A 21007-nucleotide genomic window follows, 5' to 3' on the forward strand; every position below is an offset into this window, starting at 1 on the left:
CCAGATGTAGTCATTTCTTTGTCAAATAGGCCATTTTGGTGACAAATACGTCTTTGTTTCATTCCTTCTTTCTTTTATCGCGGCTTAGATTTGAGTAACAGTATGCCATGTCAATCATCGTTCACGATCTGTTTTTAGCATTCATTATAAGCTTTGGTAGCATATAACCAAAGCTCGTGAAGCAAAACTCATACCGAAAGCACAAAGCAGCATGCACTCCTCCATCAGAACAAGAACATGCTAATTGTGCCAAATTCGATCTTCTTAAGTTCTGCCTCTGAGAGAGAGAGAGAGAGAGAGAGAGAGGACCCAAAATAGAAAAAGGAGAGCGTGCATATGCCAGTACTAATTTCTAACAAGCAACGGCACAATGGCAGGAAAACCCATGGATGCCTCGCATCATTACATGCGTATCATAAGGACCCTCATTAGCACCAAAACTTTGTATTTGACTGTTTACACTGCAAAAATCTTGTGATAAGCAAACTGGCTCCTATTACAGTAAAGAGACGGGCATATCTGCCAGTTAAACTGATGTGACTTTTCTCAAAACTGTTAGGATCTGCTAGGCATCACTTTAGCATATCCTCATATGGGCAATGCTAACAAACTCCTCCATTAGATAGTGGAAAACCTCGCCACAGTGACCCAGAATGCCCCAAAATTATAAATTAAATATCAGACACTGCCTCTGTAACTGTTCTTTTTTTTTGCTGAATTCCAGCTCAGTCTGGTTGAACTGGATTAACGCAAGTCATTTTGTCACCCTGTATGCCTGCGTGCAATAACCATATGATTGGAGCAGAAACAAAAATATACCAGTATTTAGTCAAGTCTTGAGATGCCTTTTACCTTGACCCGTTTCAAGAGACTGCTAGCCTTAGGATCCTTCTTAAAATGATCCCTTACTGGCTGCAGGGAAAAAAAAGACAACACAAAAAATCAGCCGGAACTGACTGATAAAGAGAACACTTACCTTGCATAGGGGTTCGTCTGTGTTGCTATACCTGCAATATCTGATTCAATGCTTTACTAAGATTGCTTTTCAGATCAGAAGGGTGTAATGCCTCAGATTCGTAATCTTGAATTAGCTCTTCCATGGACTTGTACACTCTGATATTAAAGAAGGCATATCCATCAGTCATTCTGTAGTGCTCTTTGATGTGAGGGTAAGGGCACTTAGCTGTAAAAAAACAACAATGCACAAAAGTAAAGCTTCCGAGATAAAAATGTACTGACTTGTTCCCTCCGTTTTCTTCCTTGCGCATCACCTCAAAGCTACCAAACCATGGGAGAACTATGTGCTGAACATACTCTATACAGGGATTTCCATCTACGACTTTAGGAGGGCAAAATGCCCTCTTGATTTTGATGTTCACTTCAGACTTCAAAAACACCCAAGAAAAAATTACTTCGAGAAAACTTTGACCCCCAAATATGGCCACCACAAAAATTACAGAATTGATGGTATCTCTTGACCCCAATCTTCATTCTAGTTAGCTTTCACTAACCTCTTCATCTTCCATGTAAATTGCTGAGTTCGGGTCACTCTTGGACATTTTCCCCTGACCCGTGAGCCCAGAAAGCATGTCTGACCAGTCAAGAAGCAACTGGAAATAATACTTCAAATCTTTGAGCGGGACTGCTTAGTACTTGTATTGATCAAAAGGATACGGTGTGACAATATAATAGGCTTGTTCTTCCACTTTTTGATTTCACAGTACTCGCGAGCCAACATGTTCACTTTACGTTGGTCCAGCCCCAGTTGGCAAATATCAGCCTGCAAAATCGTACGAGTGACCAATTGATACTAGCCACAAAAGCGTTACTGCATCCATGAAGTTATGCACAGAACCGACCCTCAGGAAGAAAATATCAGCACATTGCATGCATGGATACATTATTTGTGCAGCTGTGAGCTCATCTGTCTCATTCCGCCCCATGATTTGGCAGCACCTGCATTTAGATAGACATAAAAAAGAAGTCGCAGAAGGTCCAAAAGGCCATGAGTTTGCTCTATATTTTAGATTAAAGCAATTCACCACTGTAAAACCCAAGACAAAGTGATCAATGGGCGTTACACTACAATCATTGAGATACATAACCCTTCTATATAATAAGCACCATTTACATGTGAAAAAAGGAAAAGCAATAATTAGCAGTTCATTTAAGACAACGTGCACGAGGCATTTTTCAGAATGCCCAATACTTTTGAGTTATTTGAAGAAACTTGTGTCCAAAAGCACCAAATATGTAACATGCACACCAAACAGGGCATCGCACAACATCTATCAAGACTACAGTGCTACACTTTGAACTTGCTAAGCGCTTCCCCATCCATGACTTTGGTTCCAACTACTAGGTAATTTTTCATCTGTTTGATTTTGGCATAGACTGCTGATTTGACTGGCCAATCTTCCAATTGGACATGAACCTGTCTCTGGATATCTTGATGACATTTTCCTATAGACTAAAACTAAATTATCCATACTATTGAGCCTCATCGTTCCCATTTGGCATCTTCAAAACAATCCTTTTTAGGTGTTGAAAGTCGTTGGACCAATCCAAGTAGTAAGCCGTGGCATGGGATCTCCACATTGCCAATTCTCCTAGTCCTGTATGAAATCTTCATCTATCATGTAAATTTCACAACTATTAGGTCTGCCACAGCAAGAACCTTTAGCAATCTGCCACCGCATTCTTTGCTTCTACTGAAATAAAAAGTACGAACTCGGAATGTGTGTCTCTATGTTATAAGCAAGGACGTGGGATTGGATATCTTCACACTTGAATAGAGCTTCAAAAATGGTGAAACAGAAACGGGTTTTAATTTGCAGTACAAGTTACTCAGTTAGACTCCAAATTTTGGTGTGACTCCATGCATTGTCTCTTGCAGCACCTGGCTGAATGGCTGAAAAACAGGCTGTAAGGAAGAAGAACAGCAGTGGATAGGGCAAAGAACAAAGCTAGAAACAAGAAGAAAGCAAGTTGAAGGCTTGGAAAAAAAGGGCAATACAACTAGGAGTCAAAGGCATGTTGATGAATTTATAAAACACGCATACAGAAACAAAAATATGAATCTTGCACATTTGGGTTCCCCTCTACCCAATAGAAGGGGGCAGCCGATGTTCCAGGTCATAGAGTGGTATTCACTTGTGGGTAGCTCACATGCGAAAAGAATCTAGAATTTACATCTACGCTATTAAAAGCAAAAGAAAGAGTCTAAATTAAAAAACAAAAGAGGAAGGGACAGGATGGGAGGGATTTCCAAAAGATTAACACTGACACCATGCTCATATGAAACACAAGGTACAATGCTAGGTATGCCTATGGACATACATTTGCTTCTAGAGCTGCCTCTATCTGAATTAACATACTCAAAAAGGTCATGATCTGGATCCTGCACACCACAAAGAGTTCATCTGACTCAAAGGGATTATGCAAACCTGACATTGAGCCTGGTTGTGATGGAGAAGACATGTCACCAATCATCCCAAATGCAATATGTCCTCCCCTAAGTGGAGAGATGGCTATCCTCACCATCACATTTAATTAATGCTTGCAATTAAAGAAATAGAAGGGTGTCAGAAGCGGGTGCAGCGATGGAAGCATGGAAATCTATTGTGATAGACTACCTACACAAATACAAGAGAGAAGGGAAGCATTGTGAAGCACAATTAAACAAGCAAGTCAAACTTGTGGGACACCGCAACACCATCCTTGAGATAGATAGGTGACGGTAGATAGGTGAAGGGGCATGTCACATCTGAATGTGATGTCAAGTTGCCAATCGGGACGGCACTTACTTATATGTGATGCCGAAAGTGACGGACAAGAATGGAGGGTGACTCACTTAATGAGCCACAAGCATAGTCGATTTTGAGCCATAAGATATTCATCGCTTTTATTTTACTAATTAAAGGTGACAAGGGTGATGATTATCAATCGTAGTCATAACTGAAATTGAAAACGACTTGAACTTTGTTGGGGGTAAATGCGCCTGTGCCTAGCCGCCCCTATATTACTACACTAACAATATCCGCACCTACACACTACAGGTGTCATGGGGACATGTATTTTTGAAACCTCACTTAACATGTGGATTAATTTTTAATCACATGCTTAAGTAAATGTTACACATGTGATGTGCAACTAGGGTCAAAGTAAATTTACGAGCCCGGGACCTGAGGAATTCACGGGATGCCAAAGGCAAAAGTTGCTATAAGTTATGCCGCACAAGTACTTGGTGATATCTAGTGCCAGTTGTTAGCATAGGTCATTCATTTGGCCATAAGTGTCAATTGGTGACACTACAGAAGTGGCATTTAATAGTACCTAACGCCAATCTAATGGTCAAAGATGGCGCAGAGAAACTCGGGAGTGGAAGTTGCCTATCATGCTCTTGGCTTATGTGATGCTTCCGAGATGCTTATTTGATGCTGGACACTTGGGGAATGTTTGGCCAATGTATTGGAATGCTTTTGGACTGATTTGAGCCCATATTTGGCTCATTTTTACTATCATTCTTAGTACTTAATAAGCAAAGCTGAAGGTTATTTTATCAGTGAAAGCATATGCCTATTGCTTGTTGATGCTTCCCGGGTACTTGGGATGATACATACATTGATGTCTATGGTTGATGCCACATGCTTGGACATGCTCCTGGAATGCTTTTGGGCTTTGATTGAAATCACTTTTGCTCAGTCTTAACTATCATTTTACTGCTGTACATACAGTGGATAACAAGCTTTTAATAGGAATAGTCTATACCTAATGCTCTTTCATGCTATTCGGGTATTCTATCGCATGTATTGGTGCATGACATTGAAGCTCTATGCTTGGTTATGCTATTGAATGCATTTGAGCTTACAACATTTGACATCTGTTGTCAATTACTTCATTGGATGCTTCAAAGGTCTATGACTTTACGTGCTTTAAGTTTTTTTTAGGTCTTATACTCCCGGCTATGTACTTGATGTATCTTAGATGCTTAGATGCCACTCACATAAGGATTTGAACTTTGTTTGCTTGTCTGGCATCTGACTTTTGTTCCAGTGGGGCGCCGCTTACTTGACACTTGGATATTGCATTGAGCTTTGGATTTTATTTGCAGTGAACTTGAGTATGCTATACCTCATTTTTAGCATGCTGTAATTGTAGTCTATTGTATTATTTATGAGAATAGTCTCCTCCATTTGATACTATTTTGGTCATAGTTTGTGGACAACTCATTATTTGGTCCATAACTCTTGTTTTCAACTTGTTTTGGTAGTGGTTTTGGGGCTGTTTGCAAGTATTACAGCAGCTTGTTTGGTCTGTACTGTGCCTCTTTTACTTGCAGTATGGCTGGTCATTCAAATGACAGTGCTATCTTCAACATTGAAAAGTTGGATGGCAGCAATTATGGCTATTGGAAGACCCAAATTTGGCACGTTTTGATGCAGAAATCTCAGATTAGGCCGATCAAACATAAAAGAATTAAGCCTAAAGGTCACGATTAGGATGTATGGGATGACTTAGATGAGCTTTGCAGGTCCTTGATTATCCTATCCCTCAACAAGAAGGTTTATTATAATGTTGTCACAGATGTGCAGTTTGCATGGGATCTTTGGGAGAAAATCCGTAATCTCTATGATAATCAGAGCTCTGCTTCTCAGATGTATTGGCTAAAGTAGCTTATGGATCTTCATATGAAAGAAGATACCAATGTTTCTTAGCATTTGAGCGAATTTCATGCTATCACTAGCCAGCTGTCAACGCAAGGTATTGACTTTAAGAACAATCTTCCACCTTTGTTCTTGTTGGTCACATTGCCCGAGTCTTTGGACACATTCCATACTACTATCTGTGCAAATATACATGAGAATGGACTGAAATTATCTAATGCAGAGGGTGCACTCCTGACAAAGGAGATCAATAGGAAGAATGTGGATGCTTCGCATACTTTGACTATTCAAGGTCGCCATGATGGCAAGAGTGGGAAAGGCTGCCATGGTAAAGACTCGCAGAAGTCTCAATCTAGGTTCCGTGGACAGTCTCGCAATAAGTCCCGTGGACATAAGTTCGATTTGACATGCCATTATTGTGGGAAAGCAAGACCTATCAAGCCATTGTGCCATAAAATGCGCAATGACAAGTACAAGGAAAAGAGCAAAGGGAAAGCACAGGACAAGTTTGATGATCGCAACGTTGTCCTTGCTAAGTTCAATGTTAAGATCAAAGAGATCAATGTAGTGCAACAACTTGACTCTAATGATGATTATATACCTGCAACTTATTCTTTCATTTGTCACAAATGTCTAATGCCTTGCCTGGTTTTACTTAGTATTGGTTGATGGATTCAGGGGCTTCCTTTCATGTGACCCCTCATAGAGAGTGGTTCCACTCCTATCGCAATATAACCGAATCTATCCATTTGGGAGATGACTTTGCATAGCAAATAGTTGGTATTGGTGATATTCGGATGCAGTTTGGTTCAGGTAGTATGTTTACTTTGCATAATATTCGACATGTACCGGCTACTAGCTCTCACAAAGAGTCTTATCTTTGCTCGCACACTGGATGATGCCATTTACATTGTTTCCTTTGGGAATTTTTCTATAAATTGGCAGCCAACCCTCCACTCTTCCCTGAATCTCGTTTTTGCAGATTTCAAGTGTTTCAACTTGCTGCCCACACCCCGTTCGCGGAGGACATCTCAACCGAAGCTGTCCATTGCTGTCTCCATCAGTTGGCGATGGATTTTCAGCTCTCTTCACGCAATTTGGAGCTGATTCCAGCCAAGCGACTGTTGTTCCTGAGCAAACCTGCTGCTGTACAACCTGCCACGTCATCACAATCCTAAGTTTGCTTCCTGCAAGCTGTCATGCCTGCGTTCTTAGTCTTTCTCTCTCTTGCAGGCTGTCCAACCTGCGTTTTTAGTCTTTCTCTCACCTGCTACCTACGTTTTTAGTTTTTCTCTCTCCTCACTGTTGTCTACATCAGATCCAACTTCTCACTGCTGCGTTTGCTAGTGTTTGACATCCGGAGGCTGCCTTTCTGCGATTTGGAATCCGTTCGGAGTACGACACACTCTCCAACTCATTACCCCTGCCTTGATCCTTGAGATACAGGAGTTCGAGGTACAATATTCATTCACTGCATAGTGTGTTTGCTGCATGAGCATCATATTATTAGTAGTCATATCATTTCATTTATTCATTGTCTCTAAGTTACCCTAACCCTAGCTGTGTTCTTTTATCAGTCTGTGCTTTCTTGTACGATTTCTGTTTATGATTCTGTGTTAGGGTATTTTCTCTACATGGTATCAAGGCCTGGTACACTCTGAGAAACCTAGGTCTTTGATCTAAAAGCTCTTCGCAAGAAGCAAGAACAACAGTAGGTTCAAATGACTTTGAACACATCAACACCGATTCAGTCTCCTGAACAACCTATACCGAGAATCGAGCGAAAGTGGGCCGATCAGCTTGCTCCACAAAGTTCCGACATAGTGGAAGACACATCCGAGTACATGGAAAAAAAGATAGGCAAGCTAACCTCTAAAGAATATAAACTGATCATAGCCTATCGACGAAAGAAGATTGAGGAGTTCGATCAAAGGATTGCCCTTCAAGAAAAGCTTCGGAATGAAGGCATCCATGATTTTCACTCTTCAGATGTTGCGCATAAGTCTAATGATGTTGCAGGGCCGTCGAGACCTCCATCAAGAATGGGCCTCCTCTTGGGGAGCAAGCTCCGGAGCATTTTCCATTTTTTATGACTTTTCCGTCCTCTCCGGTGCAAGATACTTTCGATTCGTCTTTTATGCCTTCTTCTTTTACCTCTTTTGTTTTGCAATATACTGGTAGAGATCATGTGGAAGAAAGAGTCCAATCTATTGACTATGGAAAAGGTCCTCTTGAGAACCAATTCTTGTATCTAACACACGTCAAGGGGATTATAAGAAAAAGCCAATTTTTCTTCTGCCCTTCCTTCTTTTCCGTCTACTTCACATAATCAAAATGAATTTTGTGTTCCTTTCACTTCATTACATGGTGCATCATTATCTTCATAGTTTCATTTTCAGTCTTTAAATGATAAAATTGAACAAAAAGAATCTGCACCTCATACACCTCACTTTCAAAACCCATCCATCCCACCATATTCTTCCGCTGCTTCACCACTTCCATTTACACCATTTACATTTCCATTTCAAACACCTCATGTCGCACTGCACATCACACTGGGGGGTTATGGAAACATAGGCGCATCCTTTAGGATCTCATCCTTCCCTCAGCCAAGTGGTATTCCACCTACCTTATACACACTTTTGGCATCATTGCAGCCTGCATATCCCACTCAGTCTCTCCCGAGTGTGGATCAATTGCCTCCACAGTTTGCCTCCATAGCATTGTTGAGTGGACCTTCTGGTCATTCTGCTGTGTCCCAACCTCACTTTGGACAAGGCTACCGTGTCCAAGTGTCTCCACCTACACCGGCACCTTATGGAAACATTCATGTTCCAATGCCTCCGCATCAATCGGCACTCATTGGACACACATCCTCCTTCTGCCTACCCACCTTTTTCCCCTCCCTCTCTCTTATCAGACACATCCACCTCCACCATCATCTTACACCACCTACCCAACACACCATGGTTCTAGCTCATCTTTTGCCAAGAATGCATTTAATGACAAGACTCGTTTTAACGGGTCAAATTTTACTACTTGGTCGATTTTGATGAGACACGTCCTTGACTCACAGAACCTATGGGATCTTGTGTAAGGGTTGGAACCCCAGCGTAATCCCGCATTTGTTCCATACGAGATTGTCCGCTCATAGAAGGCTAGGAATGTCTCCGCTATTGTCAAGCTGATGCAGGGCTTATTACCTGAGTTTCATTCTCAACTCCAGCATTTTGACTTAGCGTTAGAGCGATGGGCACACTTGACTCACTGCTATGCGGCTCAAGATAGGACCCATCGTATTAATCTTGACCATGAGCTTCAACTTTTCAAAATCACTAACCGGGATGACTTAAAGTCAAGTTGGCTGAGTATCAACGTCTCCTCGCTGAATTGTCCACTACGGGGACTCCAAATCCTCTGACAATCAGGTCACATTGTTCCTCAATAAACTCCCCAAGAAATACTTCAATTTTGTGCAAGGAATAGTTTCAACATCTACCTGTGAGAGTGCGCAACGGAAGAAGAACACGAACACAGAGGAGAGGAGAGAGAAAGCAGGGAATGAAGGAAGAAAGTCTGCACTGACTGAGATGAATGCTGAATACACTAAAATGGACAGAGCAGTCCCTGCACGCAGCCCGGAGCGTCAATGAGGGCACCAGAACAAACTGAAAGCAATGGCAGCACCAATGCCGGAGCGGGAGAGGACGGAGAGAGTGCTGAACCTGCAGAATACAATGCTGGGAATGACTGGGGGGCTGCTATATATAGCCCCAGGCCAGAAAACTGGCCGACTTGGCCAGATCTGGCCGACCTGCCCAGAAATCTGGGCCGACTACACATGAAAAAGCCCAATGTGGGCTGTGTGACTCCCGAAGGCTGAATACAGACAAGAACAGCAACTACTAAGCTGACAGAGCTCCTCTGCCTCCTGTCAGACTCTGACAGGAGCTCACAACCAGGAGATGACAAACTGAGAATGATAAAAGAGCAGGCTAACACCCCCTCTCAGATCCTGGGAGGGTCTGAAGACCTAAGAACCGCATGTGATGAAGCAAAGAAGCCTGAGGCAAAGGCTTCGTAAAGAGATCAGTTGCATTGGCCGCCATAGGACAATAGACCACCACCAGCTCTGAATCCACGATCCGCTCTCGAACATAGTGATACTGAACCTCAATGTGCTTCGTGCGAGCATGAAACACCGGGTTCTTGGCCAGAGCAAGAGCACTCTGGTTGTCCACGCGCAGCTCCGTAGGTCCGGTCTGGGAAAAGCCAATCTCCGCCAGTAAGCAACGGAGCCAAATTGCCTCCATAGCGGTCGAACATAGGGCCCGATACTCAGCCTCTGTAGAAGAAAGTGCCACAGTAGGCTGCTTCTTGCTGCTCCAAGAGACAGCACCGGATCCAAGGGTGAAAGCATAACCTGTAGTGGATCGTCTCGAATCCACATCACCTGCCCAATTAGAATCACTCCATCCAGAAAGGGTAATCCCATCTCCATACATGATCCCGGAGGATCGAGTCCCCTGTAAATAGCAAAGAACACGCAAGGTTGCCTGCCAGTGAGCCTGTGTAGGAGTCTTCATAAAAGAAGACAATAAAGCCACCACAAAAGAGATATCCGGCCGAGTGTGAAGCAGCCAGATGAGAGAGCCGACAAGGCACCTGTAATGAGTGGCATCTGTAAGGGGGACTCCAGCTGTCAAAAGCTTGGACTCAGGGTCCATGGGGCATGAGATAGGCCGACACGCGACCATATCAAACTCCGAAAGAAGCTCGGAGATGTACCGGTGCTGCGAGATAAAGATGCCATGTGTCATTTGATAGATCTCCAGTTTTAGAAAGAAGTGAAGGATCCCTAGATCCGTCATGTCAAACTCCTCCTGAAGAATGGACCGAGTATGCTCCACCTGCTGAGTGTCGCTCCTTGTAATGATAAGATCATCGACATACAAGATAAGGAAAACAGAAAGGGAATCCACAACCCGTAAGTAGAGATTGGGATCATGAGCGGAGCGCGCAAAGCCACTCTGTAGAAAGAAGCGGTCAATCCTCTGGTACCAAGCATGAGAAGCCTGCTTCAGGCCATAAAGAGCCTTCCGTAGCCTGTAGACATGATCCTCCTTCCCCTGCACAAGAAAACCAAGAGGCTGTGTAACATAAATCTCCTTCCCAAGGACGCCATTTAGAAAAGCAAACTTGACGTCCATCTAATAAACAGGCCAACGGTGGTGAGCGGAAAGAGCCAAAAGAACTCGAATGGTGGACATCCTAGCTGTAGGAGCAAAAGTCTCGAAGTAGTCCAAGCCGGCACGCCGTGCAAAACCCTTGGCAACAAGCCTAGCCTTATGCTTGTCCAAGGAGCCATCTGCAAGATACTTGGTCTTAAAGACCCATTTCACACCTATCAACTGCCGTTTCTCGGGACGCGGAACAAGCTCCCAAGTATGGTTTCGCTCGATGGAATCGAGCTCGGCCTGCATAGCCTATCTCCAAATATCCTGTGCAAGAGCCTCCTCCACAATGGAAGGCTGGGAATCCTGAAGAATCTGTGACATAAGAGCATGCGGAGGAATAGGGGGGGTGCTAAGAGGTATCCTGGAAGGAAGAGAAGGTAGAGAAGGTTTCGGGGGGGGGGGGGGGTCCGTCGATGACGAAGAAGCACCTGTAATGGAACCATCGATCGGATCCTCAGAGGCCGAAGCCTCATCAAAGATCACATCCCTGCTCACCTCAACCTTCCGCATCGTGGGGTCGTAGAGCCGATATCCCTTCGTGGTCGTACTATAGCCCACGAAGATAAGCTTTCTCGACTTAGAGTCGAACTTCGTCTTCCTCTTCTTCTTGTCCACATGGACAAAAGCATCGCACCCAAAGATGCGAAAATGGGACACGGAAGGCTTCTTCCCAAAGAAAGCCTCATAAGGAGTCATGTCCTGTAAAGCCGAAGTCGGAGAGCGGTTGCAAATATGCACCGCTGTAGCCACCGCCTCACCCCAAAGGAAATGAGGAAGACTCCTATGCTCCAGCATAGATCGGGCCATCTCCACCATGGTCCGATTCGCACGCTCCACCACACCATTCTCAGATGGTGTGTTCGAATGTGAATACTCCACCCGAATACCATGATCCCTGCAAAACTTAGAGAAAAGGTGAGAAGTGAACTCGCCACCGTAATCAGCTCGAACGCCACGAACCTTAGAAGTTGTTTGGGTCTCCACAAACACCTGCCACTCACAGAAACGGGAGTACGCCTCGCTCTTGTACTCCAAGAAATAAGGCCACACATAACGACTAAAGTCGTCCACAATCAGCATCAAATACCTGGCCTTCCCAAGGGAGGCCGTGCCCATAGGTCCGCAAAGGTCGGTGTGAACCAACTCAAGCGGAGAAGTAGCCCTCCTAGAAGCAACCTGAGGGTGAGGCTGCCTATGCTGCTTGCCCCTCAAGCAACTAGGGCATAAAGTGTGAAGAGGAGGGAAATCTGGAAGTCCCTCCACCATCTTCCTCCGAGAAACCCGCCGAAGAGAATCGAGGTTCAAATGATCATACCGAGCATGCCAAAGCAGCCCAAGCTCATGGGAAGTCCTCGCAGCCAAGGCTGTGAGCGTATAAAGCCCACCCTCCTGTGTACCTGTCCAAAGAGCATCACCTGTAGAAGCATCCTCCACTGTGACTGCATCCTGAGTAAAAATGACTCGGGTACCTAGCTGAGTAAGGCCATGCATAGACAATACGTTAAAACCCAAATCAGGGACATAGAGAACTTTGGCGGAGGAAGACCGCCTGTCAAAAAACATAGGTAAAGTCCCCACGCCTCGAACAGGGACTGTAGAATTGTCACCAATGGTGACTGTACCCCCTCAAGAACGAAGATCCTGAAGCCAATCCTGGCGGAAGGTCATATGTGAAGATGCTCCACTGTCGACGAGCCAAGGCTTCTCCAGTGTGGTAGAAGCTAGGGCTGTATCCTCCTCAACAAAGACATGCACAAACGCAGATTCTGTTGTGGCTGGGGCCGCCTTCGAGTCCTTCTCCTTAGGCTTCAAATGGGGATACTTCTGCCAACACTTCTCCTCGGGATAAGTGCCCTTCCCACAGTGGGGACATTTGGGCTTCTTCTCCTTCGCATCCTTCTTGTCCTCCTCCTTCTTGTCCTTGGCCTTCTCCTTCTTTTGTTTCTTCTTCTTGCCGCCACCTGTGCCTGCCGTAAATGCCTTGGTGGAGCCACTGGCTCCCACCTCTTTGAGTCACTCGTCATGCTCCAAGACAAGCGGGGAAAGCTCCTCCCATAGAAGTGTCTCACGGGTCCTCCAGGTGATGAGGCTGGTATAGAAGACATCATAACGGGGTGATGGCAGCTGAGTCAACAGAATCATCGCCATATCCTCAGACGATATCATACGACCAAGAGAGGCTAACTCGCCTCGCATATCCTCCATCTTCGTGATGTGCTCCTTCATGGAAAGAGAATCATCAAGACTGAGCATCCGCAACTTCTTCTCCAAGGAAATCTTGTGGGCAAACGTCTTGTACTGATACAAAGACGCAAGCTTCTTCCACACTTCCGCTGCGGTCTGTAACCTATGAACATGTACAAGAACGGAATCATGTAGACTCATAAAAAGAAAGGAATGGGCTCGAGAGTTGAGCCTATCCCACAAGGCTGCACGGTCCATAGAGGTGCCATCGGACGAATCCGCGGGGGGACGGTCGATGGGCGAAGAAACAAGCTCCCAAAGGTCAAATGTATCGAGGATGCATGCCACCTTGCAAGACCAGAGGGAGTAGTTGGAACCATCCAACTTATCTTCCTTTGGAAAGGAAGGGAGAATCGGCACCTGAATGGAGGGAATCAAGGAAGGCATCCGCACATCTCAAGCAATCTTCACGGAAGATACCTTCACGGTAGATGGAACCCTCTGAGATGCATGGACTGAAGAATGACGAGTGCGAGGAGGTTCTTCCCGACGTCGAATCTCCTGATAATCCCGCCTCCGCTCAGAGGAATGATGAGAAAGGAGTTCATCCTCTAAGTCGTCAAAGCCTGAAAACTGGTAAGACATCTTCCAATCTACAAAATACCAAAGAAAATTGTGCCAATGTCGAAATATGACCAGCAGTCTGGTCACCAACCACCAAGACGCAGGCTGAGAAAGCCTACAAACACCTGGATCTGCAAAACGCAAAGATAACTGATGACGATCACCAGAAAAGAGACCACCAGCACCAGGACACACCCAGAAAATGAGTCGCCAGCAGGAAATGTGCCGCAAGGAGTGGTAGCGACCAGCAGAACTGCAAAACGCAAGCTGTGGATGAGTCGCCCAGCAGGAGGGACAGCCTGATGGAAAACGCAGGGAAGATGTGTCGCTGGATGACGTGGCAGCGTCAGAAGACAGCGTTTACAGCAAACGCAGGAAGAAGAGCCTCCTACAGGGGCCGCCTGGGTAGTTGCAGATGAGATGACAGCAGCAGTGAGGTATCTCTCCAGCGGTTATGTCCTCCGTGCTCTCAGTCAGGCGATGATACCATGTGAGAGTGCGCAACGGAAGAAGAACACGAACACAGAGGAGAGGAGAGAGAAAGCAGGGAATGAAGGAAGAGAGTCTGCACTGACTGAGATGAATGCTGAATACACTGAAATGGACGGAGCAGTCCCTGCACGCAGCCCGGAGCGTCTGAGGGCACCAGAACAGACTGAAAGCAATGGCAGCACCAATGCCGGAGCGGGAGAGGACGGAGAGAGTGCTGAACCTGCAAAATACAATGCTGGGAATGACTGGGGGGCTGCTATATATAGCCCCAGGCCAGAAAACTGGCCGACCTGCCAAATCTGGCCGACTTGGCCAGATCTGGCCGACCTGCCCAGAAATCTGGGCTGACTGCACATGAAAAAGCCCAGTGTGGGAAGCCCAGTGTGGGCTGTGTGACTCCCGAAGGCTGAATACAGACAAGAACAGCAACTACTAAGCTGACAGAGCTCCTCTGTCTCCTGTCAGACTCTGACAGGAGCTCATAACCAGGAGATGACAGACAGAATGATAAAAGAGCAGGCTAACACTACCATGCCTACATTCTATGAATTTGAGTGTCAATTGTTGCGTTACGCACAATTATTCAATCAGTTTCATATGAATTCCTCTTCAGAGGGGGCTCTTCTTGCTCATTCTCAAAAAGGGCAACAAGGGAAAGGCAAACCAAACCAAACCTCCACTCAAAATCAAAATCAACATCAAAAGCTCAATCAATTTGGGGATTCTCAAGGAAACTCCAAGTCACAACTTAAACCAGGGTGGTAGAATGTACCTAAAAAGAATAGGTATTATCAACATTGTCAAAAGGCTGGCCATTTTGACGACGAGTGTCAATCAAAGGCACGAGGCACAGCACCAAAACCTAAGTCTCAGACCCCCGCTCAACAATTGGGCAACCCCCAGCAGGGGTGGCAGGGTGATGGCAAGGGGCAGTTTAAAGATCAGACTCACACTGCCACTGCACAAACATCTCAGTCGACAACGTTCTCAACTCCAGAGGGCTTGTCTGACTGGTCTGCAGAGGCCCACATTGTCTCCGTAGAGACATCCGATGCGAGTCTCGTTCACATCTGTGAGTTGCCTCCTGACAAGGTTTCTACAAAGGCCCACTTGTCACAGCCAAGCACTTCAGCTCTAGTTTGGATTGCGGACAGTGGAGCTACACATCACATGACTCCTATAGAGGACATTTTCGTACCCGAGCCCCTCCAGCCAGGCGGGTCTGTGTAGAAAACAACTCCTCGATCAAGATTTAGGCTCAAGGTTGCGTCAGTTTTGCCACTGAACAGGGTCCGGACTTGGCTTCACTCGACAATGTATATCATGTCCCTCAGCTTGGGGTGAACTTGTTATCTCTTCAGTAGCTTTGCCAATTGGGGCAAGCAATTTTCTTTACAGCGACCACAGTCGAGGTACTTGACTCTCAGACTGGTTTAGTGATTGCTCGCAGTGAGGCACAGCCTAATGGCCTATACCACATGACTCACTTTCTCACCGAGCTGACCGCCGAGGGCTCCGTGTTCCATAGCTTCCAAGCCTTAGCTACATCTTGGGAGCCTACACACAATGAGCGTCTTTGGCATTTTTACTTGGGGCATCTTGGTTATGACTCACTTTATGAGTTGTCACACTGTGAGCTAGTTGAGGGCCTTCCACGCTTGAAGCTAGCTCAAGATGTCTGTAAAGCCTGTCAGCTTGGGAAGCCGCACCGTACCCCATTTCCTCAACGGTCTACACGTAGAGCTGAGGAGCCTCTTGGATTGATTCACGTTGATCTTTGCGGGCCGACATCCACTACCGCTTTGAACAGCGCGCAATACTTCTTTTTTATAGTGGATGATCATTCTTAATACATGTGGATATACTTCCTCAAGCATAAGTCAGATGCTTTCACATATTTTTATGCTTGGGTGCTGTTGGTTCATAACCAGACTGGTCGTCGTGTCGGATGCATAAGGAGTGATAGCGGTGGTGAGTTTATCTCCCACGATTTTTCCAAGTTTCTACAAAAGCATGGCATTTCTCACTAGCTCACTTCTACCAACTCCCCCTCTCAGAATGAAGTTGTAGAGCGTAGAAACCGCACAGTCATGGAAATGGTACGCTCTATGCTATTCGCAGCAAAGCTTCCTGAGCGCTTTTGGGTCGAGGCTGTTACCACTTTGGTGTATATCCTCAACCAATGCCCGACTACGGCTCTTTCTCAAAAGACCCCGTATGAGGCATTTTTTGGCTCTTGGCCTATTATTTTCCATTTCAGAGTCTTCAAGTGTCGTGCGTACACACATGCCTGATGACAAGATAGGTAAGCTTACTCCCCGAGCTGATCTCCTTATTTTTGTGAGATATTCCTCTGAAGCAAAAGCCTATCGTTTATTTGATCCTCGGACAAACAAGGTGATCGTTAGGCGAGATGTTTTTTACGAGAGGGATATTGTGCAGTTTTCTGCACCAAATTCCAATCTGTTTCCTTCTTCCACATCATTTGAGATCGTGCCTACTGAGCCTGGTCTACTTCCCGCTCCTAACATTCCTGCAGTTTCTTCAGCTCCCAAGCCCCCTTTGCGAGACCCATTACCTCACTGGTACCAGCACACCATGCGGGATTTGGGGATCCTACCACCGGATTTCAATCCAGAGGGACCTAGAAGTTCTGACTGGCTTGCTCCTCAAGCATCATTTGCATCGCTGTTTACAACTGATTATGTAGCGCATTCTGAGCCGGATACATGACAGGAGGCTCTTCAGTATCCTCAATGGCGAGAGGCCATGGAAAAGGAGCTAGAGAGTATTGACCAAAATGAGACTTGGACATTGGTGGATCATCCAAGCCACAAGAAAGTCGTCGGGACAAAGTGGATTTTTAGGACAAAGCTAAAAGTTAATGGGACTTTAGACAAGTACAAGGCTCGCCTTGTAGTGCAAGGGTTTCGACAGAAGCAAGGCATTGATTATGAAGAGACCTTTGCCCCTACTGCACGGTTCACTTCCTTTCGGTTGCTACTCGCGTTCGCCGCTCACCACAACTGGCCGATACATCAAATGGATGTCAAGAGTGCCTTCCTGAACAGATGCTTGGATGAGGAAGTCTATGTGAAGCAACCACCGGGCTTTCCTTTAGGGAACCCTAGGGATAAGGTATTCCGCTTGCAAAAAGCTCTTGATGGGCTGAAGCAAGCGCCGCGGTCTTGGTTCCATAGAATGGATGAGTTTTTACAGACTCATGGATTCCATTCTACCCCTTATGACCCAAACTTATATGTTCGATCCACACCACAGGGGGTTAGCTATATCCTACTATACGTTGATAGCTTACTCATCACAGGTTCAGATTCTACTGCCATAGCGGAAATTAAGGCCAAGCTTAAAGCTACATTTGAAATGACAAACCTTGCTTTGTTGTCCTATTTTTTGGGGATGGAGGTAGTTCGTTCTAGACGATGTATTTTTGTGTTACAGCAGAAGTACACACTTCAGCTTGTGGAACAGTACACTTCGGATCAGACACGGCCAGTGGCCATGCCTCTTGATCCTACTGTCCAATTGTCGACGGATACCCTAGGACAACCCTTCAATGCACACACCTATCATTCTGTTGTAGGAAAACTTCTTTGGTTAATTCCCACTAGGCCAGATTTAGCTTACTCAGTTAGCTTACTCAGTCAGTATTCATTTCACAGCACCTAGAATGTCACATTGGATTGCATGTCTTCGTGTGTTGCGTTATTTGCCATGTACTTTTTCTTATGGCTTGACATATGATTCTGGTTTATGTTTGCAGGGGTACACTGATTCCAATTCGGTAGGAGATCCTGACACCCGGCGTTTCCATGGAGGCTACCTCTTTACCTTGGGCATAGCTCCCATTTCTTGGTCCAGTTGTAAGCGAGAGACGGTGGCGGCTTCCATGGCCGAGGCTGCGTACCGGGCTCTCTTCAATGGCACCACCGAGGCCATCTATCTTAGGAGTTTACTGGCGGCGCTTCATTTTCCATGTGACTCTCCCACAATTGTCAACTGCGACAACCAGAGTGCCATTGCCCTCGCAGGCAATTTAATCGTCACATCCCGGACACGACATGTAGGAGTCCACTTCCACTTTTCTAGAGAGCAAGTTGAGCTAAGCACTATTCACCTAGATTTTGTGCCATCATCAGATAATTTTGCAGATATATTGACCAATGCCATCAACCGGCCGGTTCTTCAGTATCTGCTACCCAAGATCGGCTTGGGTACACCCTCCCCTACTTCTTTAGCTTGACGGGGAAAGGATGCTTTCCTCTTGCTTTCCCTTCCAATTTGAGAGGGGGTGGTTTCTACTCTTGATCGTGACAGTGATTATACTTACAATTTTTAGACATTGCATTCACTTATTCCTTTGTATTGTATTATGGGCATTTGTAACTTCATCCACACTGTCAGGATGACCTAATTGTAAAAGGACACTTGGACAAGTAAACAATTCCCCTACAAGGGCACTGTCCTAGTGGCACCGTTGCATAGCATATTGCATGAGTATCACATCTTGCATCTCCCTTTGCATTATCCCATGCATTGAAATTTTGTTCATGTAAACATGCATCTGTGCGCATTTATCTCTTTACGGTCTTTTGGAGTGGTCGACTCTAGGTTCCACCATATTCATGGCATAACACATGGCATTTCTCCTAATGGCAGTTTCCCTATCCTTGCTTGCTTGCTTATTTTGCTTGTCTTGCTAAGCCCACCATCCTTTTTTTTGGCCTTTCCACATATTCACCCCATGATTGGCACATACATACACTTGTTCTCATCCTTAGACACTTATCCTAGTCAATGCTAGGGATTGGTCTGCTAGTTTTGTGCTTGACTTGGGTTTAAAACTCTCTTTATCTTTTCCTATCTATCACTTAATCGGCCGCTGTGTTAGAAGTGGAGCAGCGGTGGAAGCATAAACATGTGTTGAAATAAACTACTGAAACACAAGACAAAAAGAGAAAAGAAAAGAACACGATACAGATGAGAACTCAGATGTATGCACGGGAAATGGAATCCATATATCTGAACACGAGACAGTCGCATACAACAGTGAGTCACTGGCTGCGTGGGCACTGGCACTGGCTCCTCTCTCTACAGAGTCTGCAGATGGTGAAATGAAGTGACTGACTGAGGAGGAGCCACTGAGTATAAATAGGCTGAAAAAGTGGGGAGCAATAATGCTGGTCGGACAGCATTAAAGCTGGCCGACTGGTGCATAAAATGCTCCACTGGCATAAAATGCCACACCAAAAAAAAACCTAAAATACCTAATAAAAATGCCCAGCCCAGATCAAGCTCAGACTCACACATGAGTTGACAAATACTCTGCTAACACCCTCTCTCAGATCATGAGTGATCTGATACAATACAATAGTACAATGAAAAGGGATCAGAAACTATACAACATAGAACCACCAACTAGAACCATGGATACCCAAGCAGTGGGTGATCAAGCCACCACCAAGGTGCCTCGGAGAGAACCTGATGTCGATGTCGATCGTACCAAACACCTGAAAATAGAGAAGATCATAGCATGTCTCTGTGTCCATCATCAATGTCTCGCAGTAGCATACAAGACCATCCTGTCAAAAATGCCTCTGAACATAGGTGACCATGGATTCCCCGCCTTCGGCCAGACCGCCAAAGTGTCCCCTCATGTGAGCTCCAAACGAAAGCCTCCCGCTCTCTGTCCGATAACCAGCTCAGCATGAACCTGGATGTCAATCCCAGCTCCAGGATTTGATTCCGCCAGACTGAAGTCGATGCGTCAGGGACGTCCCTCTTTGGAACCTGTGCATCTGTATAAAAGTATAGATGAGGCGCGGCTGCCCCATCTGAACACCCGCTCACACTCCCTCTCTGGCACAAGAGAGTCGTGAGGGATGACCTCATCACCACCACTAGAAAGCAGCCGAGGAAGGGGCCACCAAGCCCTTCCCGAGATCCGAAGAAGAGGATCCCTTCCGCGCCTTGGACTTCACCTTGGTCGGAGGATCAGAGTCGGAGTCTAATGAAGGAGAGGACTCATCGGTAGAGTCAGCATCCCGCTTCGTCTTCTGCTCCTTCCTGGAAGCCACTAACTTCTTGCAGTCCTTCCGCAAATGTCCCTTCTTGCCACAGTGGTAACACTGGGCCTTCGACTTCGCCTTCCCATTACCCCTCTCTGAAGCTACATAAGCCTCACCTCCATAATGTGCTGGAAGCCGCCCCTGTAATCTCAAGGATGTCTCATGGTTGTCCTCATCAAAGTCTTCAGGAAGAGGAAAAGGATGGAGAGGACGAGGAGTAGCTCCACAGACGATGTACCATAACCGCTTCTGCACAAACCAAGCTTTCATGACAACACTCCATGTGAGATAATCAGGTCCATGTAACTTATCATCAGTGGAAGTGCATGGAGGAGCCATAAGGAGAGGATAAGAAGAGAAGTAGAGAAGAGATGGAATTTAGAGAGGAAACACAGCCAAAACACAAGCACAGACTGCAGAAAATGAGAGTTCACATGCAATATAACCCAAAATCTGATCAATAGAAGACAAAATCTGCTGCAGAAAGTCAAAAAATCAGTCAAAAACTGCCAAAAACAGAGAAAACGGCCTGAAGTAACAGTCACTCAGCCACGAGAGACGCTGAATCAGCAAAACGTAGGCTGTAAACCGGAGAAAAGCAGGTAGAAAACTGTCGCCAGCAGCTGCTGATGAAAAATGCAGGCAGCAGAGGGTGGGTAGGCAGCAAGCGATGGCAAAACTGCAAAAAACGCAGGCTGAAAACAACCCCAAAACAGGT

At 45.7% G+C, this 21007-nt stretch overlaps 1 protein-coding gene across 1 annotated transcript in view; it reads right to left on the reverse strand.

The window, feature by feature from the left end:
- Positions 1-315: 315 nt before the first annotated feature.
- Positions 316-21007, reverse strand: part of LOC148036045 (Tyrosyl-tRNA synthetase, class Ib, bacterial/mitochondrial) — a 30587-nt gene continuing 9895 nt past the window's right edge. The window contains exons 4-10 of the mRNA XM_087678056.1: positions 1860-1956; positions 1675-1780; positions 1512-1591; positions 1240-1385; positions 1008-1113; positions 853-912; positions 316-775 (exon numbers count right to left, since the gene is read on the reverse strand). Of these exons, the coding sequence (XP_087534182.1) occupies positions 755-775; positions 853-912; positions 1008-1113; positions 1240-1385; positions 1512-1591; positions 1675-1780; positions 1860-1956 (616 nt within the window). The 3' untranslated portion in view covers positions 316-754. The remainder of the gene's footprint in view (positions 776-852; positions 913-1007; positions 1114-1239; positions 1386-1511; positions 1592-1674; positions 1781-1859; positions 1957-21007) is intronic.

Source organism: Lygodium microphyllum, chromosome 5 (genome assembly GCF_053477565.2).
Source record: "Lygodium microphyllum isolate KBCC chromosome 5, Lygodium_microphyllum_v1.1.10, whole genome shotgun sequence".
NCBI lineage: Eukaryota > Viridiplantae > Streptophyta > Polypodiopsida > Schizaeales > Lygodiaceae > Lygodium > Lygodium microphyllum.